The sequence below is a fragment of the Phyllostomus discolor genome, chromosome 5, assembly GCF_004126475.2.
Source record: "Phyllostomus discolor isolate MPI-MPIP mPhyDis1 chromosome 5, mPhyDis1.pri.v3, whole genome shotgun sequence".
NCBI lineage: Eukaryota > Metazoa > Chordata > Mammalia > Chiroptera > Phyllostomidae > Phyllostomus > Phyllostomus discolor.
In genome coordinates this window covers 124,736,249-124,748,576 of record NC_040907.2, presented here as the reverse complement: position 1 = coordinate 124,748,576, position 12,328 = coordinate 124,736,249, and the positions used below count along the sequence as shown (strand labels likewise).

The following is a 12,328-nucleotide window of genomic DNA, read 5'->3' as shown; positions in this document are numbered from 1 at the left end:
AGAGAAACAGTGTGTGGTTGCCTCTTGAGAGCCCCCCACTGGGGACCCCGCCCACAACCCAGACATGTGCCCCAATTAGGAATCAAACAGGCAACCCTTTGGTTCACAGGCTAGCAGCACTCAGTCCACTGAGCCACACCAGCCAAAGCCAAACACAAAACTTCTTTAAAAATGTATTAAAAGTGTAAGTCATAAATCTCTGACATCCAAAAAAGACATCTTTACCTCCTGGCCCAGGCTGCCAGTGCCGGCTGTCAGTGAGAAAGCAGAAGCAGGATGACGCGAGGGCACTGACCCTCCGTCGGCCTGCCCTCGGTGCCATCCCGGAGTACTCATTTCCACACGCCCTCTGACCATCGGAGGTAAGCAAGGCGAAGTATCAACTTCAACTGAAAAATGAGTATCACTAGTACAAAGCTTTTTGGGGAAAACCAATCCTACAGGCACCAGTGAGCACGTTCTGGACTAATGATACAGCTCCGCCAGTGAACAGGTGACGGCAACACCGAATCCAAAACACTAAGGGGGTCAAACTATAAAACTATGAAAATATTAAAAAACACAGTTACTTTGGAAATTCGTTTATTCACAACTTATCTGTGCAGTCACAGTGCTAAACAAATCTGAGTATTACAACCCTCACCATGTAGTGACCTTGAGACACTGGGTTCAGAGCCCAACTTCTTAAACAGAAAGTAAAAAGCAAGGTAAGAACAAGAGAAGAAGAAACAGGGGAGGACGTGGAGGGAGAGAGGATGTGAGGAGGAGGAGGCAGCAGTGACAAGGTAAGAGCCAGGCTGGGGCTCCCTGGGGATCACTGAGCGCAGTGGCAGGCAGAGCTGTGCTGAGAGCTCCCTCCTGCTGCCTGCGTCTGCGGCAAGGACCAAGGATGGAGCGCCTTCTGCAGCTGACATCTTCCCAGAGAACTCTGCACAGTCCTGCTGATACCATCATCGTTTCTCTTGCTGCTGCCCTGAGAAGTAAAACATAAAAGGGCTATAATGCTTCCACTGCACCAATGGCGTGGGAAGGTGAGGAGTGGGGTAGGGTAAAGGAGAACAGGAATCTAATAAACATAAAAAGGTACCAACATCAGAAGAAAAAGAACAGATCAAACTAAAAAGTAAAAATCTTAACAGTTACTTTGGCAAAGATAAAATTCTGAGTAGTCAGAAACTGAAAGCAGGGTCTGGAAGAGATTTGCACACCCATGTTCACAGAGCACCATTCACAGAAGCCAAGTGGTAGAAGAAACCAAGTGCCCACTGACAGATGAGTGGACAAACAAATGTGGTCTACACACACTAGGGACTGTAAGTCAGTCTGAAAAAGGAATTCTGACAGTGCTACAAATGGATGAACCTTTAAGGACATTATGGTAACTGAAATAACTCAGTCACAAAAAGACAAACACTGTGTGATTCCACTTTGTGGTATCTACCACAGTCAGTCATAGAAACACAAAGGAAAGGGGAGGTTAAGTGGGGAGTTATTCAATGGACACTGTTTCGGATATGCAGGGTGAGAAAGTTCGGGAGATGTTTCACAACAACATGCATATGCTCATTTAGCACTACTGAAATGTACACTTAAAGATGGTTAAGATGGTAAGTTTTATGTTATGCATTTTTTTTGTCACAATAAAAAAGAAATTCTGGGTGGTGGTTAAAATTTAGGGTACAGGCGAGCACACCTAAGGAATCCAGGTTCACAAAGCTTTGTGTGAGCCCTGTGTCCCAAGCACATGCCTCCTGCTTGGGCCTGGGAGAGTGGAACAGCCATAGCCTCTGTGGCTTCCTGTACTCCCTCTGGCCCTCCTAAGGGCCAAGCAGTTTAGCATAGTTCTGGAGAGCCCAGACTGGCTGAGTTCGGATCCTGGCACTATTCGCTGCCTGGTGATGTGGGCTTCAGCTAATTGCCTAACCTCAGTTTCCTTATATGAAAAATGGGGATTGTATCAGTACCTCCCTCATAGTGTTGCCAGTGATAATAATATTAAAAATATTTTAAATAGGATTATTAAGTATAATAATTTAATAACATTATTAAGTATAATAATAATATGTATACCCTTAACACAATGCCTGGCCTATAGCAGGGGTTCAAAAAGTGCTTGTTTTTATCACAAACAAAAAATTTAGGGTATAAGGGTAAGGGGGAAAAAAATCAAACCTTCTCAAATTATAGGTGTTTTTATCTAGATGAAGAGATTAATAAAACCACACCTTTAATTCTTTTAAAGAATTAATACAAATGACTTCGATGGCTCCAGCAAAATGAGTAGGTATATAAGAAATAATGCACACCTGACTGGTATGGCTTAGTTGCTTCAGCATCATCCTGCAAAACGAAAGGTCGCCAGTTTGATTCCCAGTCAGGGCATCCACCTGGATTATGCACTGCTCCCCAGTTTGGGCGAATGCAAGAGGCAACCAATAAATGTTTCTCTCACACATCGATGTTTCTCTCCCTCTCTTTCTACCTCCCTTCCTCCCTCTCTAAAAATAAAATCTTTAAAAAGAAGAAGGAAGGAAAGAATGTGAATCTGAGCTCCAATGGGCTTCAGGGGTACATTTCCAGAGAAAAGTTTCAGAAAAAAATTAGGTCCTGCAAAAGATGAAGAAGCTGAGGGTTACCTGCACAGTTCTCCTTGGGCCCACAACCATCCTGGCCAACAGTCTGATGACAGTGGACAATTGTCAGAGACACTACAGAGTCCATGGGGGACCACCTAAGAAAGTCACCATCCAAATTTCCACACCTGCCCTTGGCAATTAAAATGAACATATTTATCCTTATCACCTTATGAAGATGTTCAATTTCTACTGCTTCCCAAGGTCCACTTCAGGAGAAGTCAATTTGCCCACAGGAGGCATAGTTCCCAAAGCTGTCCACTGTGAACCTCTGAGAGATATGGACTGAATTGAGCTTCAGGGTACCAAAGTAGTAGTTCTCAAACAGCTGAAAAGAAAGAACAAAACGCCAGAATGAATATCTAAAGGAAAGTACAGGTGGAAATATTACACATTTTCTTATAAAAACACCAGAACAATCTCAATAAACCTCTTGTGCTTTTTCTTTTCAGTATTTTTCTCAAAAATGATCCCAGTGAGGAAGGGTGAAAGTAGGAGTGAAGAAAGAACAGCAGCTCTTCTCTCTGATTAATCTTAAAGCTTCTTCCAACAAAACGCACTAGAGAAAGAGGTCTCACAAGTTAATTCCAAAATATCTACTGAGTAGATACGAACTAGAACTTGTTACAAACATCCCCTAACTCACAGGGCCTAACAAAGCTGCTCCTATGACTTTCAGTTTTGCAGGATCCTAGTTTTGTTACAGTCAGAACAAAATTTGATATGATACATTCCTCTATCTGGTCAGCAACATTTATTAGAAACACTGACTACAATAAACACAAGATAAGATTCCTGACCTAGAAAATATTCTGACAACCCAGTGAAGAACACAGAACACTTATGCACACAAAACAACCAGAGCCACACTTCGATTGGATGATATAATAAGTATAAATTATATTTATCAAAAACCCTTCATTAGATTTAAATTTAAGCCAGAATCCTAAAGCAGATGCTTTTCACTATAATTCTTCACTTAAAAGCTTTATGGTGTTGCTCTGGCCAGGTAGCTCAGTTGGTTGGAGTATTGTCTCGATATGCCAAGGTTGCGGGTTTCATTCCCTGGTCAGGGTGAAATAGGGTGCCAGGGAGGGTCCCCAAAGTCCCCACAGTTAAGATATTTTGCATATATCTATGGCAAGTTGATGGTTGGCTAAGAACTGTGTTACTGCCCCAGAGCGAACAGTGTATACGTGACTTCCAGAGCGTATGGTGACTCCTGACTAGCTGGGAGAGCTTACAGCACCTGCGCAAGAGGCACGGAGGCAGAGGCCCCTGCCTCACAGAGTTACACTTGCCCTGACTAAGGATGGCAGCTGAGAGAGGGTAGAACAATGTGGGGAAACTGGCAAATGTAGCTCTTTGTGGGAGGAGTCGGAGAGGAGGTCACATAGGAAGCTCCTGGTCAGGACTGAAACTAAGGGTAGGCAAAGAGAAGGATGGTCCACTATGGGAGAGTTACGATGTAGTAATCATGCAGAGAGAGAGGTTGTTCTGCTAAGAAGGCAGAGAGGGAGATTCAGTCATGCTGCTGGTAGAGAGATAGGAGCCATGCAGGTGGAATGAGTGTAGAGAAGGAGGAGGGCCATGATGTAGCAGCCATTCTGGGAAGATTCAGCCATGCTGCAGTGGAGACAGGAACCACGTGAGCTGTAGGCGCTGTCTCGCCATAGGAGGAATGATGCAGCAGCCATGTGAGAGGGAGCCATGGGCAAGCAGCTATGCAGTCTGCAGTCCAGATTCAGCCATGCGGCCTGGGCTAGTAAGAAAGGACAGCACGCTGGTGCTCTGATTGTGCCCATTCTAGCTGATTCCGAAGCCACCAAGGACCTGTCTTACAAGACGCTGACCTGCTGCTTTGCAGATCCGGACTCTATCTGGACCCTTGGAACTCGGGACAGAGAGGCCACTCCATCAGGACTTGTGCCGTTCCTGGACTTCACCAAGATCCAGTGTAACATGGCACATATTTTCCTGGACTAGAATACGAAGGCTGAGGACAAGGTACCCCAGATCCTGAAGGTATCTCGCAGCAGAGAGCTGCTGCGAGACTGTTTACGCAGCTGGCTTGAGCACAGATAAACAGTTGGGGAACTTTTGGGGCTTTTGGCTTATAGCCTTTTGGGGAGCCAGGGAAGTGCTGGCTCTCATAGGGGAACACGGCTCCGAGCTGAAGTGCTTCCAGTCCCCGCAAGGTTGGAATGATATAAACAAAAACCTGTTTCTTCCAATACTAATTGTTGGGTCATACACCAAGACACCACGTGAACAGGCCCATTTGATTGGTTACGTGACACATACAAGAATCAAGCAATGAATGTAAAAATAAGTGGAATAACAAATCAATGTTTCTCAAATCAATAAATTAAAAAATGATAATAAAATTGTAATAAATAGATATATAACTTTCAAGTGTGCCAGAGGGAGAGGTAAGTCAAACTCTGAAGGAGACCTGCCTGCACATTTATAAGGCAGAATCCAAAATGACATCAGAATTCATCCCAGGAAAATTAAGCCACATTGCTTATCTAATTGAGATTAGATAAAGAGTGTCCAAGAAGAAAGGGCTTACCCTCTTCTGTAAGGATGCAAGAGTTGCTCTTTCTCAAAATGTCAACAAGATCCCAAAAAAGCCTTTCAGTCACATACCCAACAATGTTTGAGTAGAACCTCAGGGTAGGACCTCTGCACATTAGCAAGTGACTGTGTCTTCTCTTAACTATATACAACCTCCACAGCCATGAACTTCAGACACTGTCATGTTTCCTCTTCCTGCAATTAATGGCCTAGGAAAATGCCTGGGTTCATTAAAGGCTAACTTTATAAAAGCCCCGTAAATATTGATTCTTCAACATGACATCAACTTGACCCCACAGATCTATTTAAAGGCTGTGTGTACTGCATTGTCTTGCCTTTCAGAAAGGTGATCAGCTCTTGCCTGCATTGATTTATACAATTAACTCTGCTCCCTGGCTTTGGTAGCCTGTTCAAACCATATCCACCCTTTGTATAAAGAAATGCAGCCCAAAAAGGTTATCTGTTAATCACTTTGCTGAATGTTAATTTGAAGTGAAAGCCACATTGGTGAGACTGACGGATTTACAACTTTGCAAACCAAAGCCTTATAGATACAAAGCAGATGTGACCAAAGAAGCAATAAAAGAATGAAACAAAACAATACTAAAAGGAACTCCTAATACTTTCAATGAATTACTTTTTAAAGATTAGCAGTCCTATTTCCAATGATGGAGACACCATAGCTAGAACTGGAAAGTGACCTACCTCTGACTTCACCTCGTAAGCACAGTACAAGACTCAGCGAAGAGGAGGAAGGAGGGGCCGCAGGTGTGAAAGGTAGAAATGGGCTTGACAGTCCAAGCCAAGTAAACCAGGTTAGACAATGAAAGGGTCCCTCAAAAAGAGCAGTAAGAAAGACTAAGGCTAGAGATGTAGGAGAATAAATCCGATTAAGGGGGACTGAAGGTCAAGTTCAGAAGTTAGACTTCATTCTAGACAGGGAGGAACCAAAGAAGGCTTCTGAGTAGACTGGTGGCCTAAAATGAAAACCCTGTTTTAGGAAATTAATCTGTGTGTGGGAGGAACAAGAGAAAAAAAAAAAAGAAAAGGAGACCAGAGTAGCAGTTTGGTCATGAGATACTGTCTGTTGACTAAAGCACTAGTAATGGGCCTGGAAAGATTGGCGCAGGTGTGAAACAGTATGAAGGCAACATAGAAAGGATTTGGTGACTTTCTAGATGAAAGGAAGAAGGTAAGAAAAGGAGATGAGAAAAATCATAAATGACATCGTGGATATAATAAACATCCAAACCTGTAAGATTTTTTATGACTTTATTTAAGCCAAACTGATACCAATTGCTAGGAAGCAAAGTCACAACGGATTAAGAAAATGCTTTGAGGAATGGTAGTTTTGCACCTTATTGCATACATTAGAATCAAAGGAGAAGATGTAAGGGGGTTACATGAAACTCACTGGTGACATATTAGTGAGGGGGGAGAAAGCAAAGATGGGGAAATCTCTAGGACTGGATAAAAAGTAAAACAAATGGACACATACATCTTTTCCTAGTGAATGTAGGATAGTTAACAATTAACTCCGGAACAATAACAATGAGGAGCCCTGCAGTCTTCTGTTTTAGTGGAAGACTGTGCCCTCAGGTGTCTGGAATTAGGAAATTGCCCTGATGTTCCAGAGGTAGGTTTCCCTAGATGTAAAAAGACAACAGACAGGCTCAGTTAACGGAAAGACTGGCCTTTATCAGGGAAGATGCTGGCCTAGGACTCAACCACCCACCATGACTTGCTTTTAGTTAGGAAGTTTTAACTTCATGCCATCTTATGTGGTTATTTTAGGTCTCTGAGTCTGTAAGGCTGCCACGCAGGCCTCCCCTGAGCTTCTCAGGTTTAGGATGTGGCCCCTCTTTTGTCCACAACATGTTAAATGGGGTATGTGAGGGTACCATTAACAGCAGTCGAACCACTTCTGAGAGGACCCTGTTTTATGGGGAAAGAGGAAACAAATTCAGGTATGTTTATACGCTCATGGCTGTATCTTCAGGTGTATGGGTCCCAAGACCTTCTCCAACCAAGGGTTTTCCTGGTACGTTGAGAATATATGTTAAAGACATGAAATCTGTGGCACAGTTAAATGGAAGTCTATTAGCAATAACAAGCTTTACAGGCCCTGACTGGTGTGGCTCACTGGGTTGAGTGTTGTCCCACAAACCGAGAGGTTTCAGGTTCAATTCCCAGTCAGTATACATGCCTGGGTTGCGGACTAGGTTACTGGGTGGGGGTGTGTAAGAGGCAATCGATGTTTCTCTCCCTCCTCTTCTCTCTCCCTTCCCCTCTCTCTAAAAATAAATAAATAAAATCTTTTTTTTTAAAAAAGAGCTTTATAGATACCCATTTTTTTGAGTTCTTTATATATTAGGAAAAATGAACCCTTTGTGTTGTAATTGCAAATATATTTCCCCCAGTATGTCATTTGTCTTTTGACTTTGCTTACGGTGGTTTTTACCATGTCAACTTAAAATTTTATAAACTCGAATGTATCGTGGTGGTGAAACGGCACCAGGTGTCAGTCTGTGGAGTCAGACCAGACCCCAGATCAACAACCTCAGTACTGGAGCTATGGCTGAGAAAGAATTCAGACCCAAGACTTAAACTATAAGAGAAAGTTTACTCAGAAAATCACAAAAGTAGAAGAAATGATCCACAGAAGAAATGGGCTCAGAAAACAAGTTACAGAGGCAAAAGAAGGGCCCTTGGACCTCAAGAGAAAGAGAGGGGCAAGGAAAACACGCCTGGGAGGAGGGGTGGGGAAAGGCAAGGGGGGATTCCTAGAGACAGCCACACTGGGTCCTTGGGTCTTGTTATTTTTCTGAGGCTTTCCAGGTGTGTCCATTCAGGGTCTTGGTCTCTACTGATTCACTACCAGAGAAGGGGTTATCAGTCAGTGCAGCTGGCTCTGATGTCAGCCATGGCATCACTTACTTGGTTGTGCAGCTTTTCTAGGCCTGGAGCTGAATTACAACTGAGGCCTAGATGTATTTGACGCAGGTCAGAACTTCATTGTACTGAGGGCTTACTGCTTAGGGGCTATTCCTAGGCCTCCTCATTCCTTCCCCCTCTGAGGGAGTCTAGCCCACATGAGTAGCCACATTCCAGGAGAAGAAAGGTCAGGGGAGGGTCTGAACCTCGTGACCAGTGATATGAAAGGTCAGGTGGTCTAAACGGCACGACCAGCGATTTGCTAGGGAAGGAAAGGTTACCCTGGTGGCAGGGTCCTTGTTTTCTCAGTTTTGCCCACTACTAGGCAACCTGCCCCGGTGACTTTCTGCACCTGCCTGGCTTATGGTCCTTGCTCTGCTCATGTCTGTCTCACTGCCCACCACAATAACAGGAGATATTTAAGTCAGAGTTACCTAATGCCAATATTGTTATAGATTGAGGGATTAAGGTAAACAATATATACATAAGTATTGACTATAACACTGACACAGTAAAGATCATCACAGCCAACATTTACTGAGTACGCACAAGTGCCAGGCATGATGCTATGGATGCTATGTGATTCTTCCACTGCATCCTCACAAACCCAGGAAACAAATACTATTATTAATCACCATCATACAGTTGAACCTGAGGTTTAAAAGGTTTACATAACTTGTCCAAGGGTATACAAGTAAGTAAAGGGTGAAAAATTGAAATTTGTAATGCTAGGGAAAAAAATAATAAAATTTGAGATTCAAACCCGTGCAGCCTAACTCTAATCCCTGCACCTCCAGCCTCTTTCTGTGGGTAATGTCCCTGAACACATGGACCTGTTCAACTCACAGTGAGGAAGCTTGACCCACACATCTCCCAAAAACTGAAATAAACATATTCTTCCATTTGTTATTCCTACTTCCACGATCACCTGGACCTGGTTTAACATTCAAATGGCTCTAGTTCAGCTGGAAGAAACTTAATTGAATTCTGGATGAAAATAAACACAAATCAACTAAATAGCTCCATTTAATTAAGCACCTGAATGGGGAAAGAGGAAAAAGCTTCAACTACAAGTTTAAAAACAGAAAAAAAAGAAACTTTGTTGCTCTTTCTAGCCTAGAGTAAATCATGAAGTGCTCTATTGTTTTGAAAATAAAAGCCCGACCTGAAAAAATTTAAATTTAAAAAGAATCGCGTCATGGTTTTTAAATCAAATTGAGTCTTTTCTCCTCACTGTTGTTTTACAACAATTCCCTTGGGGATTTTGAAACCTAAACCATTTTCTTTCTGAAAACATTTCTCTGTGGCACATATTGCATAAAGCCCTGTTGTAGTGGAAGCCAGCATTTTTTAAATCCCACTGTAAAGGCACATAACAATGAACAGCTACACAAAACTACAAATATTTGATAAGAAAGTGAAAATAGAATTTAAGACTGCCAATATTTGTGATATCTTTTGTAAGTAATGTTAAAAAAGAAACAACAGGTCCCAAATGTAGTCATTTGCCCCCCACAAGGTAAACTAAGACTTTTAAAATTTGATTTGAGAAAGAGGGGGCAGGGAGAGAGAGAAAGAAACATCGATTTGTTGTTTCACTGATTTATGCATTCATTTGTGGGTTCCTGTACTCATGTGCCCTGTCCTGGAATCAAATCCACAACCTTGGTTGGCGTATAGGTGTTACAGGGTGCAGCCAAGAGGGGGGACCCCAAATAGGCATTTGAAATGGGGTCCAGAACTCAAGGTGTCCAGGAGATTTTAAGGAGTCTTCACCCCTTCCCCCACAGGCATGAGTTGGGGAAAGGGATACACAGAGCAAGAACATGGAGGGCAGCTTTGCAGCTAATCCATGGCATGGTCATTTAGCATACCTATAGCCTTTGGCTGGTCACTTAGATATGCTAAATAGCTATGGCCATGCTCAAGGCCAGGGGGATGGAAAGGGACCTTCCCCCCCCAAGATGGGACCTGGGAGGCAGGTCCCCTGAGTTACAGCGCCTGCGTGGGAGCTGGGAGAAGATTGGCTCCATGACATGGGGTGACACCTGCCCAGACCCACGATGGCAACCAGAAAAACTGGAGAAGACAGCAGATTGAGGGCAAGTGTGCCCAAGTGTAGGAGGAGTCGGAAATGGGGCTGCAGAAGAAGATTGGCGCGGGGGATTTAAACCCAGACACGGCAGCCATTAGGGGAGAAACCACGCGGCCTTGACGGAGTGGAGACTCCTGCAGCCCTGAGAGAGGGAGAAACCACGCGGCCTTGACGGAGTGGAGACTCCTGCAGCCCTGAGAGAGGGAGAACCACGCGGTAGCCCTGGAGGACAGAATCATGCAGTTTTGGCAGAGTGGAGACTCTCCCTTCCTGCAGCCCTGAGAGAGAGGACCACGTGCCTGGCAGAGTGGGGACCCCCACAGCTTTAGAAGGGGGAACCACCACCTGGTTTTAGCAGAGATCCTGGTGACTCAGCCGAGGGTGCCGGGAATCCAGGGAGGTCTCCCAGTCGAGATGGGGTTCTAACTGGAAAGAACCAGAAGACTACCTGAGCCATGGACTTCTATTTCCTTTCCTGAGATACGGTACTCTGGACTGGGCAAAGGGGGATGGAAGGAAGGACTGTGTGTTTGTGGGTGTTTTTAGGGACTATAGGATTTTTTTGATAAAGACATTAGGTCACTACTTTAAGTTAGTATAGCATTAAATAAACATTTTCTTTCCTTTTCACAAATCTCTGGCATTGAGAGACGTCTTTCCTAGGGCAGCGGACATAACGGACCAGGGCCTTCTTTTAATAATAGTATATCGTCCCAGGACCCCCCTTGTGTGTTCTGTAACATAGGGACAATGCTCTAACCAACTGAGCTACCCAGCCAGAGCTAGTAAACTAAGACTTAACCACAGTTTCAATCTTCCCCAAGAATGTACTGTTAAAAAGGGAATCTGAAATTTTCTGATTAGCACTGGTGAGGTAATCTGCAAGGTGAGACCTTTACCGTTCCGTTCAGGCCCCAAAAGATGGCCTGGCCCAAAACACTCCTTTTCTTTGCTAATAACTTTCTTGCCCCACCGTCCTCCTGCCTATAAAAACCCTCCATGTCCTACAGTGTCTCAGAGTCCTCCTTTGCTTCCTATATGGAATGCTGCCCGCCAGTTCATGAATGGCTCAGTAAAGCCAATTAGAACTTCAAATTCACAAGACTAAATTTTTGTCCTTTAACAGTAATAAGTACTGATCTGCACAATTTAAGAAGAAAATTTAAAACCTAAGGAAGTATGATATTTGAAAACTGTTATATACACAGATGCTCTCCTTTATTGTAGACTCCTAGCATCCTCAGAAAATTAAACAAGCAAATAAAGAGAAAAATGTGGACCATCAAAATAAAAGGTTTTTGGTCAAAACCAAGGCTTTCCTGACAGAAAATTGCAAGACAAAATCCAACCATCCTGCTGTCCCTTGCTCATGTGATCTGCGAAGCCCGCCGTGTTTAGTGTGCACATGTCTGTTTTCGAGGGAGGACGCAGAGGGAATTACTGATTTCCAGGAACGCAGTGGAATAACTGAAGGAAAACAGACAGCCAGACCGAAAGGTCATTTTTCCTTGCGTTCATTTCAGACCTTCTTCTCCTGCTCCTTCCTCCTGGGCCCTGTGACAACCACCAAAGACAAGAAATAACTCTACACGTTGACTAGTCCACACGAATGAGGCCGGAAAGCTCAAAGAGAGGTAGATTCTCTAATCTAAAGATATGAGAACCTTCTCATATGTGTGACCGCAAGCCATAAAAATGAATAAATGGCCAATTTTCAACAGCATGATGACAAGCGTTATGGGGAAACCTGCCCATTTGGCTTTCCGTATGTGGCTCATTCTCTTTCTTCAGTCTTAGACAAAGTAGAAGTCAGTGTCTTCCAAGATCTCTCCTTTAAGGAAATCTACTTCTTGTGCTGAGTGGTCTCAGCACAAGACTAGTGAACTATTATTTGCTATCCACTATGATTTCAATATAGGAAATGCCATTGTTTTTTGTTTTAGCTTCACCCAAGGATATGTTTATTAATTTTTGAAAGAGAAAGGGAGGGAGAGGGAGAGAGGGCAAGAAGGGAGGGATAGGGTGATTGGAAAGGGGGAGAAGGGGGATGGAGGGAGAAAGAAACATCAGCTGGTTACCTCCCAAA

General features: G+C 43.7%; 1 protein-coding gene across 6 annotated transcripts in view; it reads right to left on the bottom strand.

Annotated features, from left to right (window-relative positions):
* Positions 1–565: 565 nt before the first annotated feature.
* ASCC1 (activating signal cointegrator 1 complex subunit 1) overlaps positions 566–12,328 on the bottom strand; it is a 121,208-nt gene continuing 109,445 nt past the window's right edge. For 4 of the 6 annotated variants that reach the window (XM_036026821.1, XM_036026824.1, XM_028511412.2 and 1 more), the window contains 2 exons: positions 2,803–2,961; positions 566–973 (listed from right to left, as the gene is read on the bottom strand). In XM_036026821.1, coding sequence (XP_035882714.1) covers positions 2,845–2,961 — 117 coding nt within the window. In that variant the 3' untranslated portion in view covers positions 566–973; positions 2,803–2,844. Of the gene's footprint in view, positions 974–2,802; positions 2,962–12,328 lie in introns of those variants that run through there. The other 2 variants (XM_036026822.1, XM_036026823.1) reach the window with 2 other exon arrangements.